At 42.9% G+C, this 21052-nt stretch overlaps 1 protein-coding gene across 1 annotated transcript in view; it reads left to right on the top strand.

Moving 5' to 3' along the window:
• Positions 1 to 21052, top strand: part of wu:fi04e12 (desmoplakin) — a gene marked incomplete in the record, with an annotated part of 43800 nt that overhangs the window by 17687 nt on the left and 5061 nt on the right. The window contains 11 exon segments of the mRNA XM_037697907.1: positions 717 to 903; positions 983 to 1596; positions 1709 to 1887; positions 2587 to 2725; positions 8225 to 8418; positions 8530 to 8692; positions 8801 to 8884; positions 8957 to 9064; positions 9150 to 9248; positions 10946 to 12772; positions 13976 to 19401. Of these exon segments, the coding sequence (XP_037553835.1) occupies positions 717 to 903; positions 983 to 1596; positions 1709 to 1887; positions 2587 to 2725; positions 8225 to 8418; positions 8530 to 8692; positions 8801 to 8884; positions 8957 to 9064; positions 9150 to 9248; positions 10946 to 12772; positions 13976 to 19401 (9020 nt within the window).

Below are 21052 nucleotides of genomic sequence, written 5' to 3'. Positions count from 1 at the left end.
AACCCAAACTGTAGGATTTATCAAAATGGAAATTCTTAAGCCTGGTCAAAGCCTCAAGGACAGAAACTGGACATTGTTTTCACAAGAGAGGAGTCTAGTACGATAAGCTGTGCTTCGTATATTCTATTTTCCTTTTAGAAACTCTAGGAACCACAAGTAAACTTGATAGTGAAGGGATCTATTAGAAACATTTTAAGCGTCCATCCTAGAACTGTTAAATTCATGGATCTGTTTTAATATATCGTTTTGGAACAAGCTGTTTCCAGTTTTAGTCATATTGCACAGGTGGAAGCAGTCTTGTTAAAATATCTCCAAGGTTCCTTACGTTAGTAGAGGAAGTCAAGTTATTGCTATTCAGAAGAAGTGAAATGCTGGAAAGTTTTGTTCTTAAGATGCTCAGGTTCAAACATCACATCCTTTGTCGTCTGAGTTTAAAAGCAGAAAATTAAGTGTCACTCTGGTTTTTATGCCTCTAAGACATGCTTATAATTTAAGTAACTGATTTAAAAGACTTTGTGAATAAACAACTATCATGAGCATAAAGTTTATTCCAAATTCCAACCTAATTAAAGTCTTTCAACATTTTCTCACACCATTAATGTTACTATTTTATTAGGAATTGCAAGAACCCATTTTCTAACTGCAGTAAGTTTTAGTTCTTCTACTTAAATATTTTGTCTAGAAATCACTCATAATGCCTTTATTTGTGTTCTCAGTTGTCCAAGATGCGTCCTGAGGAGTACCGACAAATCCTCAAGAACCTAGAGGCCCACTTCGAGGAGTTCAAACTGACCAGCCATGGTTCTCAGATGTTTGGTGATGAGGACAAGAGGATCATTGAAAACCAATTTACTGGAGCGCAAACCCACTATGAAAAACTGGTGGTGGAGCTGCCTATGCATGGTCAGTGTTAAACCTACAGTAATAATCAATGCAGAGGTAACACGTTGGTTTTACCTCTGCATTTTCTTCTTTTCCACAGTTACGACTCAGGAGCAAATAGAAGAAGAGGAAACTATTGATGTAGAACAGCAACAACAGCAGCTGATTCTTTTGCAGCAACAAGCTGTTGAGCAACAACCCCAACAGCACCTGATTATATTACAGCAACCACCTGAGCAACAGCACCTGATTATATTACAGCAACAGCAACAACAAGCTGCTGCAGAAGAAGAGGCAAGGAGGTTGGAGGAAGCCAGAAGGCTGGAGGAAGCCAGGAAGCTGGAAGAAGCTAGGAGGCTGGAAGAAGCTAGGAGGCTGGAAGAAGCTAGGAGGCTGGATGAAGCTAGGAGGCTGGATGATGAGAGGCGGCGAGTGGAGCTTAAAAAACAGACAGTGAAGAAAACAGAAGTGAAGAAAGAGACGATAGCAAAAGAGCAACAGATCAAGAAGGAAACAGTAAAAGTCACTAAGACAGAGCAAAGCAAAAGGACATCATCTTCTTCTCTCTCCTCCTTGTCATCTCATCTCTTATCAGAGCTGCACACTCTCAGACTGAGGATAGAGTCAGCAGAGAGTATGCTGAGTCAGTACGTTCATATCTCCTTCGGAGAAGATGGAGCTCGAGACTGTAGCCTTAAGATCACCAAGCTAGAGGTAAACCAAATCTCTGGAAAAAAAGAAAAAACAAATTCAAGCTTTTACAATAAACAAAAAGTTTATTTTACAATATTTCCAACAACTGTCTTTCTTAATATTTCTGTTTTAGTATGTGCAGCGTGATGTTGATGTGATGCGTGAAGAGTATCTGCATTTGAGGGACCGTATTTTGAAGGTACTGGATAACATGAATGATTCGGATAAAGCCCAGTTCCTCCGCAACGAGATTGGAATAATCAACCAAAAGCTGGGCAGTCTAGAAAGCAGCTCATCAGCTTATGTACAACGGTACGCAACAAAGACACACTCAAAAGTTACATAGTAGAGTTGTATTGATTAATAAAGTGGAGTTATATCAAACAATACAGCAGTTATAGCAGGCATTAACTACAGTGAGTTTAAATGTTTGAAATTATGGAATTCCCTCAGTTTGCAGATCAACAGAAGAAATGCTGATTGGTTTTAGTATCTTTAAAATAGATACTATAAGTTGGAAATAAACATTTTGAGATATTTGTATGTCCAAAATAAATACAGCGTAAAGGGACCCTTTACTGATTCTTGTGGCACACCATAAACATCATTTTGCATCATCAGTTGTAGCTTACATCAGGAACGCAGCTCTTAAGTTATTTGACAGTTAAGTGGAACAGTTTCTACAGAACTCAATATTTTGTAAGCCTGAAAATTGCATAAACACATTTTTAACAGGAATTTAAGCATACTTATCTGGAAAACTGTAATCTCAGTTTGCAGTTGAGCAGAAATTGTAAAAGATAGTGCCATCAGGTTAAAAATAGTTTTAATTGTGGCGGGTTAACAAATAACATATAGTATGTTAGAAGTGAATATCACAGGACCGTGGTCTGATCCTTGTGGAACACCTTAAACATCTTAAGGGGCTTTGTGCTGGAAACTACTGGCAGAAAAACTTCAAAACCCTATGAAACTGAAAACTGCTCTGCACCTTTCATTGTTTTTTGTCAGGCTGTGGGCTCTAAAGGACATGCTGGAGAGCATAGCAAGAGCTGAGGACATTGTGAAAGTTCACGAGGCAAGACTGACCGAAAAAGAGACCACTTCTCTGTCTCCAGATGATGTCAATGAATACACAGTGATCTTGAAGGTATTCTATGCAATAGAATGAAATAAATTTATTTATTTATTAACCTTTATTTAAACAGGCAAATCCCACTGAGATCACAGATCTCTTTTGCAAGGGAGGCCTGCAAGGGCAGCCTAACATGCATGTTTTTGATCTGTAAATGTAAATCTACAGCAAATTTTCCTTTACAGCCTTAAAGATTATGTGCAATGAATAACTTGTAAAAAGTTCCCTGATTATGGTCAGTTTTGTTGCATTCATTTGGCTTTATGCCTGGCAAACTTCAGAAAATCAGAATACTTGTGCATGTTAGACCAGCTGTGTTTACTCCTCAGCATGAATTAAAAATGGCCACTGAGACCTAGTTGTTGGATCTTTATACTGACCTCCAATAAGAAGCCATCTTATTTATGGTGTTTTTGCATTCTAAACCTTGGTCTGGCCTGGGTCAGCACAGCTTTCAGTTACATTCTGGCTTCTAAGTGTTTGCCTTGGGCCGTCCAGCTCACTTCCTGCTCGATTTTTGGAACCCAGAGATCCAGGGTTGCATGCAGGCTGACTCGTGCTGCAGATTTAACGTCAGCAAACTGCAGGCTATTTGTTCACTCACCTTGTAAGTATGACCAAATGACTGTAAACAAGTTAACATTAGCTAGCATAGTTTACCTTCTTATGTGGCCTTGCCTTCTCTCCTTCAGTATACCAGTTAAACTGGGTTTCTTTTTCAGAAACAGATCCTGTCTAACTGAATGCTAGGAAACGCCTTGTATCTGTGACCTTCCTTCCCTCCATTGATTATGGTGACATTATTTACATCAACGCTCCTACAAGAACACTGCAGATGTTGGATGCTGTCTATCATGGTGCACTAAGATTCATAACTGGCTGTGATTATCGTACCCACCACTGCACCCTGTATTCACTGGTTAACTGGACATCATTAACTTCACACAGACTATCTCACTGGTACATTTTCATCTTTAAATCACTTCTTGGTCTGCCGCCTTGATACATCTCCTCCTACGTCTCTGCATGAGTGCAGTTACAGCGTGCGCTCTCAGGACATTATTACCTGCAGTGTTCCCTCATTGACTGAACTAGGCAAAAGGGCCTTCTCCTACTCCGCTCCTGTTTTCTAGAATATCTTACAAAAAGATTTGAAGCTCTTGACCTTCACCTCTCTAAGTGGCTTTAAGAATCAGTTGGACTCCTGGCAGGGACCAATGCTGACATGTTCCTGTTTTTAGTTTTCTACATTCGCCTTAGAATCTAGCTGTTTTTTGTTACTTGTCTTTTTTTAAGCTATCCTATTTGTTAAAAAAAAAAAAAAAATCTGTATGACTTTTTATAACTGTCTATTGTTGTCGCTGTTGTCCATTGTTTTCATCATTCTTTGTTGAAATCAGGTCTCTCTTGTAAATGAGTCCTTGAGGCTCAATGGGATTTACCTGTCTAAATAAAGGCTGAATGAAAAAAAAATACATTCTGTTGTATGGTCTTATCCACTCTCATGTATCTTTCTGCTGTGTGCTAGCAGCATGCAGCCTTCTCTGGCTCAGCTTTAATTTGTTTTTGATGGCAGAAAAAAAACAATGAACAGCAGTAGCATGAGCTTTGTGTTTTCCATTGTTCGTTGTCAGAAAAATATGTGTTCTGTATTTTATCCTGTGTCTGTAAGGATGGAACCATCTGGTGGGTCTTCCTTATCTGTATTCCCTAGTGTGTCTCCTAATCAACCCTGATCAGTTTCACCCTTGTCTCATCTCCAGCTGTTTGTAATTATGCCCTGTCTTGTCTGTGTATTTAAGCCTATCCGTGAGTCTTGTTCAGTGTTGGTTCATCGTTGAGTATGGTCTTGTCTCCTGTCCTGGTTCCAACCTGTTTATACCCTGCCCTGTAAGTTTATGCTGCCACATCAGCCCTTTGATTTACTATTATTAAAAGTATTTACTTTTACTTGCTGAGTCTTTGAGTCCCTGCCTGCACCATTGGGTTCATTCATGTCCTGCTCAGTCAGAAATCCTGACGGTATGAACCGACCATATCAGAACCCATCAGGCAGGTTCTCTTCAGTTTCACTCATCAGTCTGCACGAGCCCATGCAGATGGGGAAGACTGTGATCCGGTGTGGCGGGTTCCGGACCAAACCAGTCCAGACTCCAGAACACTGCAGACAGACGGTGGAAATCCTGCCCTCGCCTCTTCTCATGCTGGAGGAAGAGAGAAAGCATTTCCAGCTCCGGGTGAACTACCTGACATGTGAGCCCAGTTCCCTCTCTTCTCCAGCGCCGCTCGTTTCCTCGGGATGGACATTCGGGGAGGACGCAGAGTTGGAGAATGAGCTTTGTCTCGTTTCTGTCCCCCATCGCCACCGCCACCGTCAGAGCGACAGAAAGAGGGCCCGGAAGCGGTCCATCGTACCTCTGTTAGTCCCCTCCGACACGCTCAGCTGATCCGACTTGGTCTGGCGAGCCCGAGTTTCCTAGATGCGGTCCTATCGCTTCAGTAGGAACAGGTCCCATCTTCTTACCTCCCAGGGTTACGGTGTGGGCGGAGTCCAACACCTCTCTGTCACTCTGAGCCGCTCTTGCTTTGTCCGGTGAGACTGAGCCTCCTGAGTCCAGTTCCGGTTTCTCCGCGGGGGCAGAACTCTGCACCACACCTCAGCTCCAACCCAGTGACCTCACCCAAATAAACTGGACTTTGCAAAATCTACTCTCCTCTGCTAAACACAACCCGGACTGTCTAGACACTATCCTCTCCCTTGCAGAAAAAATATTATTTTCCTTACCCGGTCTAACACAACTCCCAGAATATCAGCAGCTTTTAATAGGAATAAGAACATTGAAAACACAGCCTTACTCTGACCCATCTCCACCAGCCTCTGATGTCCCTGCTTCTAATTCTGTTCCAACCTCAAACCCAGACCCTCCTGTTCCTGATTCAGCTCAAGAACCTGACTCAGCTCTACAACTAGACTCCCCCAATGCAGAACCAGTCCCTGACTCCCCTGCTGCAAAGTCAGTCCTTGACTCCCCTGCTGCAGAGCCAGTCCCTGACTTCCCTGCTTCAGAGTCAGTCCCTGACTTCCCTGCTTCAGAGCCAGTCCCTGACTCTCCTGCTGCAGAACCAGTTCCGGACTCCCCGGCTATAGAATAAGCTCCCGGCTCCCCAGCTGCAGAGCCAATTTTTGAAGGTTGGTCCTGAGCCCAAAGAGGAGCTCCGGCTCAATCCTGGCCTTGAACCACACCGTCACCACCACAGGACAGGTCGACGGCAGAAAAGTTCCAGAGACTAGGCCCCAGTCCCAGTGCTTGACTCTGCCCCAGTCCCAGACCCTGACTCGGCCCAAGTCCCAGCCCCTGACTCAGCCCAAGTCCCAGCCCCTGACTCAGCCCAAGTCCCAGTGCCTGACTCGGCCCCTGTCCCAGTGCCTGACGTGGCCCCAGTCCCAGTGCCTGACTCGGCCCCTGTTCCAGTGCCTGACTCAGCCCCAACACCTGACTCTCCAGCTCCAGACTTAGACTCTTTAGTGTCAGACCCTAAACCACTGGCCCCCTACTTCACAGAGAGAGTCCAGGAGAATGCTTCTCATTCAGCCTCCAAGAGGGTTCTAGAGAACTTTTCTCACTGCACTGTGCTTGGCATGGGGCCTGACCCACCTACGTTCCCTGCTTCCTGTGTCTCTGTGGGAACTGGCACCGACAGCCTGCCTCTGAGTGTCTCCATGGGGGTTGGACCAAGAGTCTCAATACCTTTGAGTGTCGCTGTGGGGGTCCAGGTGGGCTCTTCTGCTTCCAGCTCTGCTGGGGGCACTCAGGAAGGCTCTTCTCCACCTCCTACTGCTGTGGGGTCCACACCATCTCCTGCAGAGAGTTCCATGTCTGCTCTAGACCCTGCCGCAGAAGACCCTGCCACTGAAGACCCTGCTGCAGAAGACCTAGTTGCCAAAGACCCTGCCACAGAGGTCCCGATGCCTACCACAGCCACAGAGGTCTCGATGTCGACGGAGAGCCCCAGGTCCGCAGACGCCTCCACATCCACAGAGGGCCCCAGGTCTGCTGATGCCTCCATGTCCGCAGAAGGTCTCAGGTTTGCTGATGCCTCCACATCCGCAGAGGATCCCAGGTCCGCTGACCCCTCCACATCCACAGAGGGTCCCAGGTCCGCCGACACCTTCACATCCGCAGAAGGTCCCATTGCAGCTTTATCTCCAGAGGGTCCCATGGCAGCTGCACCACCAGAGGTTTTCACACCAGCTACATCACCAGAGGTTTTCACACCAGCTGCATCACCTGAGGTTTTCACACCAGCTGCATCACCTGGGTCTCTATGCCTCCTGTTGAGGGTTCCATGCGTTTGAGGTCTCTACACCAATTGAGGTTTCCACGCCGCTCGAGGTCTCCACAGCACTTGAGGACTCCACGCCACTCGAGGTCTCCACACTGCTTGAGGTCTCTACACCGCTTGAGGTCTCCACACTGCATGCAACTCGCCAAGGGCCCATGTCTTGCCCAGGGTCCACATCTTGCCCAGAGGGTTCCATGGCAGTATTGTCCTGCTTTAGTCCATCACCTTGGTCCTTCTCATCGATTTGGACCTTCTCATTGCCTTGGTCTTTCTCATCGCCTCGGGTCCATGACTCGCTCAGGCTCCACAACTCACGCAGGCTCCACAACTCATCCAGGGCACCTGCCGGATCTGCCCCGGCATTTTGGACAAACCCCCCGGCCACCCGCCTGGTCTGCTCCGGCCTGTTTGTTTTTTTCCTTACGTTTTCCATGGGCCCTCCATCCTTGCAGTTCCTCTCTCCTCCCGCCCAAGTCCTTTGGGGTGGGCTTTTTGGGGATGCCAGGGGGCATCCTTGGGGGAAGAGTACTGTAAGGATGTTGCCATCTGGTGGACCTTCCTTAGCTGTATTCCCCAGTGTGTCTCCTAATCAACCCTGATCAGTTTCACCCATGTCTCATCTCCAGCTGTTTGTAATTATTCCCTGTCTTATCTGTGTATTTAAGTCTATCTATGAGTCTTGTTCAGTGTCAGTTAACCGTTGGGTATGGTCTTCTTGTCCTGTTCTGATCCTAATCCTGTCCTGGTTCCGTCCTGTAAGTTTATGCTGCCACGTCAGCCCTTTGATTTATTATTATTAAAAGTATTTACTTTTACCTGCTGAGTCTCTGAGCTCCTGCCTGCACCATTGGGTTCATTCATGTCCTACTCAGTCAGAAATCCTGACAGTGTCCTTTGCTATTTGTTTTGTTGTACAGCACTTTGGTTGGCTTTGCTCCTGTTTTCAAGTGCTTTATAAATAAAGTGGTATGGTATAGTATGGTTTTAAAAAAAGGGACAGCACATAAGCCTCAAGCATTCTTGCTATGACAATCTTCCCCACATGCAAAATCAACAAGGCTGTGCAGAGCCAGGGAAGACCAAGACCAGCCTGGGCCTCACAATGCAAAAATGCCATTAAAGATGCCTTTTCTGACTAGTGTTCCTTGCTTGTGTCTTGTTAATGTGTAGAACATGAAAGCAGAGTTGGATCAGAAGAAAGAAGTTCTGACATGTATGGAGGCAGAATTGTCAAAGGCGAACCACTGGAACAGCCAGGTGGGGAGCTCCTTCCACAGGTGTGACTTGATGCTGTCAAAATACACTGAACAGGTGGGCCTGCTGACCAACCGCTGGAGACGAATCCATGATCAGATTGACACCAGGTATGTCTCTTTCTCTTTGTTAAAACCCTTGACAGACCCTTGACATAAGAATGATGGAAATGGAATTATATGCAAAGTAAAAACTGCTTGACTATGCTTAAATATTTTCAGACTCCAGGACCTGCAGTTGTATCTGCCTCAGCTGCAGCACTACAATGAAACCAACACCTCCCTAACTGAATGGATTGATAACACTCGGAAAAAACAGGACACCCTTCAGGCCACCAAGATAGAGAATGTCCAAGCACTGAAAGACCACATTAGCAACCAAAAGGTTCTCTGCTCAGCTTCTAGTTGTGATTAATTAATATAAATAGTATTTGGAGGGCCTAAGTTCATGTTGCATTGTTACTGACATCTATGTTTTGTTGGTATGTCCAAGGCCTTGAACACAGAAATCAAAGCAAAGAGGGAGACAGTAGATAGTGTGCTGAGGGACAATGAAACATGTGTGAATGCTATCAAGGTAAGTGGGTAAAACATTTAACATATTTATAAAAATTGCCATTATTTGGTCTCATGTCTTGGTTTCTTGCAGGACTATGAAACCGACCTTGCCTCTTATACCTCTGGTTTAGAAACTTTGCTTAACATCCCCATCAAGAGAACAATGCTGAAGTCCCCATCAATGGATCTTAATCAAGAAGTAACATTTTACTTTCACAGGTTCAAATAAATTTATGTTTTCCAAGAATAAAATGACATTGCATCTGAATTTGTTTTTGTGCAAGGCTTCACAATTACAGACTCGTTACATGGAGTTGCTTACACTGTCTGGTGACTACTACAAGTTCTTGGGACAGTTGCTTAAAAACATGGAGGAGCTCAAGGTATGTGGTTGTTTTTTAAATATACTTGTTTTTTTAATCTGACAAGTGAGTATGAAAGAAAATGACTTTTGTGCAAATGTCATATTGGGTTTTATTTTTTATACTGTAAAGTCCCATTTCTGCCATTGTTAGGAAAAAAATGGTTGCTTATGCCTCAATGCATTATTTTTTAAAGCAATTCAGGCTCTGAATATTGTAAAAAAGACAGGATTTTTAAAGTCCAAAAAAGTTCAATCTGGTCCTCTGGACATTCAAAAAAACAAAAAACAAAACAAAGCAAAAAAATATAGAAACGTTTCGTCTCTCATCCGAGAGACTTCCTCAGTCTGAGGTGCTGTATTCAGCTCGGTCTCTTAAATAGCACCTTCTCAGAGTGGATCAACCAGTTTGCTGCTGACAACCAAAACCAGCTGCTCACATGCTCAAGAAGGACCATCAGCCTAACAATGGACCATTAGCACACTGATGGCTGTTGACTATTCACAGGGGGTTGAGTGATACTAGCAATAACAGCAGTGTAAGAGGGGGACAGTTGAACCCGGAGGCCTCCAGGCCAGCGGTCACTCTTTCAGGGATGAAGATGTTCACATCCTGGACAGAGAGAAATGATGGTTTGAGAGAGGAGTAAAGGAGGCCATCTTTGTGAAAAGAAATCGTCCATCATTAAACAGGAGTGGAGGCCTCCGGGTTCAACTGTCCCCCTCTTACACTGCTGTTATTGCTAGTATCACTCAACCCCCTGTGAATAGTAAACAGCCATCAGTGTGCTAATGATCCATTTTTAGGCTGATGGTCCTTCTTGAGCATGTGATCAGCTGGTTTTGGTTGTCAGCAGCAAAACTGGTTGATCCACTCTGAGAAGGTGCTATTTAAGAGACTGAGCTGAATACAGCACCTCAGACTGAGGAAGTCTCTCGGATGAGAGACGAAACGTTTCTATATTTTTTTTGCTTTGTTTTGTTTTTTTGTTTTTTTGAATGTCCAGAGGACCAGATTGAACTTTTTTGGATTTTTCTACCTGGATTATTGAGCATGCATCAGGATATGATGTTTATAGCTTCTTTTAAATCCAAGTGGATCAAAACCAGAGTTTCTTTGAGTTAAAAGTGCTCTTTTCTGAGCCAAGAATAAACTCAACCCCATTGTAAGCTAGCTGACACTCTTGACTTATCTGGTAAATGCAATGTTTGTGAAATGTGAAATATGTAAAGTATACATGTTTAAAGGAAATGCATTTTATTTTACCAGCCTTGTTACTTATAGTAATGTTTCCTTGGAAGAAATAGGTAGACTTGGTGAGTCATTGGTAACCCTAGTGATTTCTGCCTTTTTGTTTAAGCAGGAGAAAGAGGGAATAAACACAGTTGAATTCTGTTCAGAAACACAAAACTAGAAATAAAGCCTTGAACAGTCACTACGAAGTTCTTTACTTGGGAAAAATAGCCATTTCCCAGAGCAACTGCTGCTCATAGTCCATTTTTAATTGGTTTAATCACAGCAGTTAGAGCTGTTGCCTTGCAAGGTTGCAAGTTTATCTTCTGACCTGGGCATTTTCAGTTTGGGGTTTGGATCGAGATTTTAAAGAAAATGATTGAATGAATAGTTCAACTAAGGCTTTCATGATTGAAATGTCACAGTGTACTTGATCACTGTTCTAAAAACCAACACTGCACTCATCCTCTCTATTTTCCTTCTAGATACGCAACACCCAGATTGAACTGCTGGAAGAAGAACTTCGCCTGCTGAAGGAGAACATGCAAGACCGCAACGCCAAGAACAGATCACTGGAAGATGCTCTTGCTCGATATCAGCTGGAGCTGTCCCAGTCAAAGGACCAGTTGCTGTCACTGGAAGAGGTGAAGCAAAGCACAGTGCTGCAGTGCAGTGCCACGAAGAACAGCCTAGACTCCACTCAGAGTCAGCTAGCAGACCTCAATGATGAGGTGGCACGCCTCAAATACTTGCTGGGTGAAGAAAAAAGAAAGACAAAGTTGGCAGAAGAGCGCTACACTCAGCAGCAAGAAGAGTATGAATCAGTGCTGAGGAAAAGGCAAAAAGAGCTGGAAACAATCAGCTGGTCCAAGGTGGAGGTGGAAAAGAGTGTTACAAACAAGGAGCATGAGATTGAGCAGCTGCGGCGGCAGCTGAATGAGGAAGCAACAAGGTCAAAGGAGCTACAGAAAGAAATATCAAAGGTAAGGAGGCATTTCAGTACAGAGATCAATAACTTAAAACTCGGCTATGAGTCCCACATCCAGATCAGTCGCACAGACATTCAGAGACTGGCAACCCAGAGGGATGAGGATACAGCTGAGCTCCAGCTGCAGTATGACAGAATGGAGGCAGAGAGGAGGAATCTGGAGGAGGAACTCATGTTGCTCAGGATATCTATAAACCAGGCTGAGGAGCTAAAGACAAATGCAGAGGATGAGGCTCGCAATCAACAGGCCATGCTCATAGAAGAAGGGTGCAGAAGGAGGGAAATGGAAAATCAAATGGAGTTACTAATAAGGCAGAGAGATGAAGAAATTAGCCAGTATAGAGAGGAGTTTACTAAAGTCATGAAGACCCTGAAAGAGAAGAGTGAACAACTAGTTTATGTAACTCACAGTTTAGAGGAGGAGACCCGCAGGAGAACAACCACAGAGGAAGGGCAGGCTGTACTTGAGAAGTCTTTAGCAGAGATCCAGCTAAAGCTAACCAACTCATCAGTGGCTACAACCCAGCTAAGAGAGTATGAGGAAGAACTTCTGCAGACACGTTTACAGCTGGAAAGAGAAGGTAAAGAGCGATACAGATTAGAACAAATCATGTGCAGGTCACAGGGACGAATTAAAGACCTGCAGACTGTGAGAGATGGACTTGAGAGTCAGGTGGAAAATCTAAGGCAGACTCACCAAGAGGAGGTGAGCCGAAGAATGCAAGTGGAAGCAGAGCTGGAAAAGGTCACCATGACCATAACAGAGTACACCAGTACCATCACCCAACTGCGCCAAAGCCAGGAACAAGTCAGCACATCAAAAAAGAGCAATGAAGAAGAGTTACTTAGGCTGAAGGAGGAGCTTGAGAAAAGCTTGAAACAAAACCAGAATAATTCAAAGCTCAACAGTCAACAGGTTGTTGAACTGAACACCCTGAAGCAGCAACTTCTGCATGAGCAGGTCCGAGTCAAAGAGACAAGTCTCAGAAATGAGGCTCTTTCCAAGACTACTGAAGAGAAATGTAAGGAACTTAATGAGAACATTGCTGAACTTCAGAGGCTGAAGGAGATGATAGAAAATCAGAATAAAGAAAAGTTGAGGCTGGAGGAAGAGCTGAGAAAAGCACAACAAAATAAAGAAGAACTCCTAAGATCCAAAAAGGGACTAGATGATGAGCTCTCCTCTCAGGTTACTGCCCTGGAATTGCAGCTGCAAGCCAGTGAGTGCAGCAATGTAGACTACCGCAACCTGGTCTCAGAACTCTCCTCTGAGCGGGAGAAACTGAAGTTGGAGGCAGAGAAAATACAAAAGCAGGTCACAGAGGTACATGAATGCTTACCACTTCGTTCTGGACTAGTTTCATCCTTCCAAACTTTCAACTAGAATATGAGCTTAGCTACCACTGTAGCTTAGCTTTTCTTGCATGCTAAAACATCCATAGATCCCTTGCTAAAACAAAAAAAAAATCAATATTCAAACACCTACACCTGTAGGTGTTTGAATGAATGGCATTTGAACTACTTGCATGCAAACAACCTGTGCCTCTTGTTTGCTGATGTCCTCATCCCATTGTTTCCTATCCTACATAGTGTAGAATGCATGTTTTAGGATTACATTTCTTAGATTTTTGGTGATCAAAATCATCAGTTTGCCACTGCCGCCGGTCTTTTGCTACGTTTGTGGAATTACTGTTTTATTGTTGTGTTGTGGCATTTCCGTGATCTCGAAGATGTCCTGATGCATGCTCAATAATCCAGGTAGATAAATCTATCAAGGAAAAGTCAGGTGATCTGGCTTATCCTTGTTAGTTCTACAAGATGTTTTTTGCTAATCTGTAAAACAACACTTAGATGCACTTGTTTGTAATCTACTTCAGACACATTGAGTAAAAAACATCATTGTTGCTTATGTGCTTCTGTTGTTTCACAGATTCTTTGAATGCAGACAGTATCTTGTACAGTACAATTAGTATATTATACATTTGTGTTTGCTGATGGTCTGGTTTCAGTTAAAAATTCCAATGGCTTTTTGACATATTGGATATTTTTCTACTTGTCATTTTTATTCAAAACTTTACTGCTATAAAAATAGTAGACTAACATTTAGTTCTCAGTCTTGTTTTTATATTTCTTTTTCTATAGATATTTGCAGCAGTGATTTTTTTTATCTTAGCAAAATCAAATGATAGAACACACAAATTTGCTTATCATGTGTTATTTTTTTCTTACTTTAGTGGAAGCTTTAGCTTATTTACTTCATGTAGTTAAACAAAAACCCTTGTCTTTGTTACAAAACTGAAAAAAGATCAATTGGTTGCGTTTAATTAGACTGCCTTCTTGTGTTGAAAAAATAAAAAGAGCAAGTATGTGTGTTCTCATCAACACATCTTTACTGTCACTGTAATTCTAACTGTGATTAAGATTAAAAAAAATTACCTTATGTTGTAACTTATTCAAGCATTTCTGAGTTTACTAATGTTTTATCTTTTTGCTCTTTGTCATCTTTTTCTTTTTTTTTAACCTGCAGACAAAAACAATGGCGCAATCCCTTCAATCCCAGTATGGTGAAATTGTAATTGAGAGAGATGCTCTCTTGCTGAAACTGCAGAGGTTGGAAATGGACAGAGAACAACTCCAAAGACTAGAGGAAGAACTCAGTCGCATAAAGCTGTCTCTGGATTCTGAGCTTCGTAACAAGCAACGTATCCTAGAAGAAAGTGAGAGGGTGAAAAGAGATTTAAATTACTGGAAGGATCAATGTGACGGAAAACAAAGCATAATCAGACAATATGACACAGACAAGGATATTCTTGATCGGGAAAAGAAATCCTTGAAAAGTGAGATAGAGAGGCTGAAAATGGAACACAGGGAGCTTGAGGATATGCATACAAGTAAACTTTTAGTCCTACAGAAAGAGCTGCAAGAGACAGCAGTTGTTAGACAAACCACACAGACTGAACTAAAAAGAACTAGGGAGCCCCCAGCCCCTGAAGCTTCCTCTGTGATATTTGATGGAGTTCGCAAGTCAGTCACAGCAAAGCAATTACTTGAATGTGGAGTTTTGGATGAACCAACATTCAACCAGCTTTCAAAAGGACATAAGACCATTCCTGAGGTGTCTACTGAGAAAAGGGTACCTTTAAAGGGAACAGGCCCAATAGCTGGGGTGATAATTGAAGGTCCTAAAACTCTAGGGTCCAGCAATAGGCCTGTTTGCAAAATGACATTCACAGAAGCCAAGAAAGAAAATCTTCTCCCACCTGATAGCATTGACTTACTACTAGATGCCCAAGCTGCTACAGGTCACATCATTGACCCTAGAACTAATCAGAAGTTGACTGTAGAAGAAGCATGTAATCAAGGAGTTGTTGATGATGAAGACCAAGAGAGATTGTTGGCAGCAGAAGCAGCAGCTGTAGGATACAGTGGACCTGGCACAAATAAACCTCTCTCAGTATTTCAAGCCATGAAGAAGGGACTTATTGACAAGAACACAACTCTCCGTCTGTTACAGGCACAGGAGTCTGTCGGAGGGGTTCTAGATCCTGTACTCAGTGTGTTCCTTCCAAGGAACTCAGCCATTGAGCGTAACCTGATTGATGATAACATTTGTTATGCTTTAAATCAGAGGCCTGAGCTCTATCTAGATCCAGAAACAGAGGAAGGTGTGACTTACATGTCAATGAAAAGGAGATGTAAAATAGAGCCACACACAGGCCTTTTGCTTCTTCCCATTCCTGAGAAGGTGGACCCTTCCAAACTTGTTTTTGATGGTGTTCGGAAATCTGTCACCGCCAAACAGCTGCTTGATTGTGGTGTCCTTGACAAGCCAACATTTAAAGATCTAGAAAATGGAAAGACAACAGTCCCGGAGGTGTCTGTAGATAAAAACATCAATCTGAAAGGAACTGGACCCATTGCAGGTGTTATTGTGGAAAAACAAGGTAAAATGTCTTTGCCTGAAGCTAAAAAACAAATGTTACTGCCTGAAGAAAGTGCAGATTTGCTATTAGAGGCTCAGGCTGCCACAGGTCACATAATTGACCCCAAAGCCAACCAAAAACTGACTGTAGATGAAGCCTGTGCTAAAGGTGTAGTAGACACTATTGATCGAGACAGATTATTGGAAGCAGAGGCTGCAGCAATAGGCTACAAGGATCCTAACGTAGCCAAGCCTATCTCAGTGTTTCAGGCCATGAAGATGAGAATGATTGATGAGAAGACTGGATTACGCCTACTTCAAGCACAACAATCAGTAGGAGGAATTCTAGATCCAAATCTTAGTGTTTTCTTACCTGAAGACACAGCAATAAAGCGCAAAATTTTAGATAAAAATATTTGTCAGGCTCTAAACCAGCACCCTGAATGTTACATTGACCCAGAAACAGAGACAAATGTTACTTATGAAACGTTAAAGAAACAATGCAAAATTGAACCTCACACAGGTTTGCTACTTTTACACATAATGGATAAGTTGGATCCATCCAAACTGATATTTGATGGTGTACGTAAGCCTGTAACAGCGAAACAACTACTTGATTGTGAGATCATTGATAAACCAATATTTACCCAATTAATTAAAGGGGAAAAAACTGTTGCAGAGGTGTCTGTGGACAAAAAGATTTTTCTAAAAGGAACTGGGCCAATTGCTGGAGTGGTGGTTGGACCATCAGCCAAAATGTCTTTATCGGACACCAAGAAACAAATGCTCATATCTCAAGAAAGTGCAGATAAACTGCTAGAAGCTCAGGCTGCCACAGGTCACATCATTGACCCCAAAACTAACCAGAAACTAACTGTAGAAGAAGCATGTGCAAGTGGAGTGGTGGATAAATGTGATCAAGATAAACTGTTAGCAGCTGAAGCTGCTGCTGTGGGCTATCCAGACCCTCGAACTGGTCAATCTCTTTCTGTGTTTGAAGCAATGAAGAAGGGAACAATTGACAAAAAAACTGCAATAGGTTTGCTACAGGCCCAAGAGTCTGCAGGTGGTATTCTAGATCCCAACCTCAGTGTTTTCCTTCCTAGAGACACTGCTATAAAACGTAACCTTTTAGATCAAGACATCTGTCATGAACTGGACAAGAATCCTGTGTGTTACCTTGATCCAGACACTGAACGTGACGCTAGCTATGGAACATTGAAGAAAAAATGCAAAACAGAGCCTCACACAGGTCTGCTTCTTTTGCCACTTGCTGAAAGAAAAGATCCTTCCAAACTGATTTTTGATGGCGTACGCAAGCCGGTGACAGCAAAGCAACTACTTGATTGTGAGGTCCTGGACAAACCAACATTTAATCAGTTAGTTAAAGGGGAAAAAACTGTTGCAGAGGTGTCTGTGGATAGAAAGATCTTCCTAAAAGGAACTGGACCAATTGCTGGAGTGACAGCAGGATCTTTGGGCAAAATATCTTTATCAGATGCTAAGAAACAGATGCTTATGTCTCCTGAAAGTTCAGATAAACTTCTAGAAGCTCAGGCTGCCACAGGACACATCATTGACCCCACACTAAATCAAAAACTAACTGTGGAAGAAGCATGCACAAAAGGAGTGGTGGACAAAAGTGACAGAAATAAACTTTTAGCAGCTGAAGCAGCTGCAGTTGGCTATCCAGATCCTCGCACTGGTAAACCTCTTTCTGTGTTTGAAGCAATGAAGATGGGAATAATTGACAAAAAGACTGGAATAAGTTTGCTACAGGCCCAAGAATCTGTAGGGGGGATTCTAGATCCAAACCTCAGTGTTTTCCTACCTAGAGACACTGCTAAAAAACATAATCTTTTAGATCAAGATATTTGTCATGAACTGGACAAGAGTCCTGTTTGTTACCTTGATCCAGACACTGAACAGGACTCTAGCTACGGAAGCTTGAAGAAAAAATGTAAAACGGAGCCTCACACAAGTCTTCTTCTATTGCCACTTGCAGATGGGAAAGATCCTTCTAAACTAATGTTTGATGGTGTACGCAAGCCAGTGTCTGCACAGCAGTTGTTGGAATGTGGTGTTCTTGACAAAGCAACATTTACCCAGCTGATTAAAGGTGAAAAAACTATCCAAGAGGTGTCTGTGGATAAAAAGACCTTCCTAAAGGGAAATGGACCAATAGCTGGAGTGGCAGCTGGACCATCAGGTAAAACAACTTTATCAGATGCTAAGAAACAGATGCTTATGTCTCCAGAAAGTGCAGATAAACTGTTAGAAGCTCAAGCTGCCACAGGTCATATAATTATCCCCACATCAAATCAGAAACTAACTGTGGAAGAAGCATGTGCAAAAGGAGTGGTGGATAAATGTGATAAAGATAAACTGTTAGCAGCCGAAGCAGCTGCAGTTGGCTATCCAGATCCTCAAAATGGTCAACCGCTCTCTGTGTTTGAAGCAATGAAGAAGGGAATAATTGACAAAAAGACTGGAATACGTTTACTACAGGCACAAGAGTCTGCAGGAGGTATACTAGATCCAAACCTCAGTGTTTTCCTCCCTAGAGATACTGCTAAAAAACGTAACATTTTAGATCAAGACATCTGTCGTGAACTGGACAAGGAGCCTGAGTACTACATTGATCCAGACACAGAGGAGGATGCCAGCTATGGAAATTTAAAGAAAAAGTGCAAAACAGAACCTCACACAGGTTTACATCTTTTGCCACTTGCTAAAAGAAGAGATCCATCCAAACTGATTTTTGATGGTGTACGCAAACCGGTGACAGCAAAGCAACTACTTGACTGTGAGGTCTTGGACAAACCAACATTTAATCAGTTGATTAGAGGAGAAAAAACTGTTGCAGAGGTGTCTGTGGATAGAAAGATCTTCCTTAAAGGAAATGGACCAATTGCTGGAGTGACAGAAGGAGCTTTGGGCAAAATATCTTTATCAGATGCTAAGAAACAAATGCTTATGTCTCCAGAAAGTGCAGATAAACTGCTGGAAGCTCAGGCTGCCACAGGTCATATCATTGACCCCACATCAAATCAAAAACTAACTGTGGAAGAAGCATGTGCAAAAGGATTGGTGGACAAAGGGGACAGAAATAAACTGTTAGCGGCTGAAGCAGCTGCAGTTGGCTATCCAGATCCTCGCACTGGTCAACCTCTTTCTGTGTTTGAAGCAATGAAGAAAGGAATAATTGACAAAAAGACTGGCATAGGTTTGCTACAGGCCCAAGAGTCTGCAGGGGGGATTCTAGACCCAAACCTAAGTGTTTTCCTCCCTAGAGACACTGCAAAAAAACGTAACATTTTAGATCAAGACATCTGTAATGAATTGGACAAAAATCCCGATTGTTACCTTGATCCAGACACTGAACAAGACTCTAGCTATGGAAACTTGAAGAAGAAAAGCAAAACAGAGCCTCACACAGGTCTTCTTCTTTTGCCACTTGTAGATGGGAAAGATCCTTCCAAATTATTGTTTGATGGTGTACGGAAGCCAGTGTCTGCACAGCAGTTGCTGGAATGTAGTGTTCTTGACAAACCAACATATACCCAGCTCATTAAAGGAGCAAAAACTGTTGCAGAGGTGTCTGTGGATAAAAAGATATTCCTAAAGGGAACTGGACCAATTTCTGGAGTGACAGCAGGACTATCAGGCAAAATGTCTTTATCAGATGCCAAGAAACAGATGCTTTTGTCTCCTGATAGTGCAGATAAACTGCTAGAAGCTCAGGCTGCGATAGGTCACATAATTGACCCCACATACAATCAAAAACTAACTGTCAAAGAAGCAAGTGCAAGTGGAGTGGTGGATAAATGGGATCAAGATAAACTGTTAGCAGCTGAAGCCGCTGCTGTGGGCTATCCAGATCCTCGCACTGGTCAACCCCTTTCTGTGTTTGAAGCAATGAAGAAGGGAATAATTGATAAAAAGACTGGAATAGGTTTGCTACAGGCCCAAGAGTCTGCAGGGGGTATTCTAGATCCCAACCTCAGTGTTTTCCTTCCTAGAGACACTGCTATAAAACGTAACCTTTTAGATGAAGACATATGTCGTGAACTGGACAAGAATCCTATGTGTTACCTTGATCCAGACACTGAACGTGATGCTAGCTATGGAACATTGAAGAAAAAATGCAAAACAGAACCTCACACAGGTCTGCTTCTTTTGCCACTTGCTGAAAGAAAAGATCCTTCCAAACTGATTTTTGATGGTGTACGTAAGCCGGTGACAGCAAAGCAACTACTTGACTGTGAGGTCCTGGACAAACCAACATTTAATCAGTTGGTTAAAGGAGAAAAAACTGTTGCAGAGGTGGCTGTGGATAGAAAGATGTTTCTGAAAGGAACTGGAACAATTGCTGGAGTGATAGCAGGAACTTTGGGCAAAATATCTGTATCAGATGCTAAGAAACAGATGCTTATATCTCCAGAAAGTGCAGATAAATTACTAGAAGCTCAGGCTGCCACAGGTCACATCATTGACCCGACATCGAATCAGAAACTAACCGTGGAAGAAGCATGTGCAAAAGGTGTGATAGACAACAGTGACAGAAATAAACTTTTAGCAGCTGAAGCAGCTGCAGTTGGCTATCCAGATCCTCGCACTGGTCAACCTCTTTCTGTCTTTGAAGCAATGAAGAAGGGAATAATTGACAAAAAGACTGGAATAAGTTTGCTACAAGCCCAAGAGTCTGCAGGGGGAATTCTAGATCCAAACCTCAGTGTTTTTCTCACTAGAGACACTGCTAAAAAGCGTAACATTTTAGATCAAGACGTCTGTCGTGAATTGGACAAGAATCCTGAGTGTTATGTTAATCCTGACACTGAACGAGACTCTACCTATGGAAACTTGAAGAAGAAAAGCAAAACAGAGCCTCACACAGGTCTCCTTCTTTTGCCCCTTTCAGATGGGAAAGATCCTTCTAAATTATTGTTTGATGGTGTTCGCAAGCAAGTGTCTGCACAGCAGTTGCTGGAGTGTGGTGTTCTTGACAAACAAACATATACCCAGCTGATTAAAGGTGAAAAAACTGTCCAAGAGGTGTCTCTAGATAAAAAGACCTTCCTAAAGGGAACTGGATCAATTGCTGGAGTGACAGCTGGACCATCAGGAAAAATGTCTTTATCAGATGCTAAGAAACAGATGCTTTTGATTCCAGAGAGTGCAGATAAACTGTTAGAAGCTCAGGTTGCGACAGGTCACATCATTGACCCCACATACAATCAAAAACTAACTGTAAAAGAAGCATGTGCAAGTGGAGTGGTAGATAAATGTGATCAAGATAAACTGTTAGCAGCTGAAGCTGCTGCTGTGGGCTATCCAGATCCTCGCACTGGTCAACCCCTTTCTGTGTTTGAAGCAATGAAGAAGGGAATAATTGACAAAAAGACTGGAATAGGTTTGTTACAGTCCCAAGAATCTGCAGGGGGTATTTTAGATCCCAACCTCAGCGTTTTCCTTCCTAGATCCACTGCTATAAAACGTAACATTTTAGATCAAGACATCTGTCGTGAACTGGACAAAAATCCTGTGTGTTATCTTGATCCAGACAGTGAAAGGGACACTAGCTATGAAACACTGAAGAAAAAATGCAAAACAGAACCTCACACAGGTTTGCTTTTTTTGCCACTTGCTGAAAGAAAAGATCCTTCCAAACTGATTTTTGAT

The sequence above is a fragment of the Nematolebias whitei genome, chromosome 3, assembly GCF_014905685.2.
Source record: "Nematolebias whitei isolate Nwh7 chromosome 3, NemWhi1, whole genome shotgun sequence".
Lineage (NCBI taxonomy): Eukaryota > Metazoa > Chordata > Actinopteri > Cyprinodontiformes > Rivulidae > Nematolebias > Nematolebias whitei.
The sequence above is the reverse complement of the archived record's forward strand: the minus strand, read 5'-3'. Positions and strand labels throughout refer to the sequence as shown.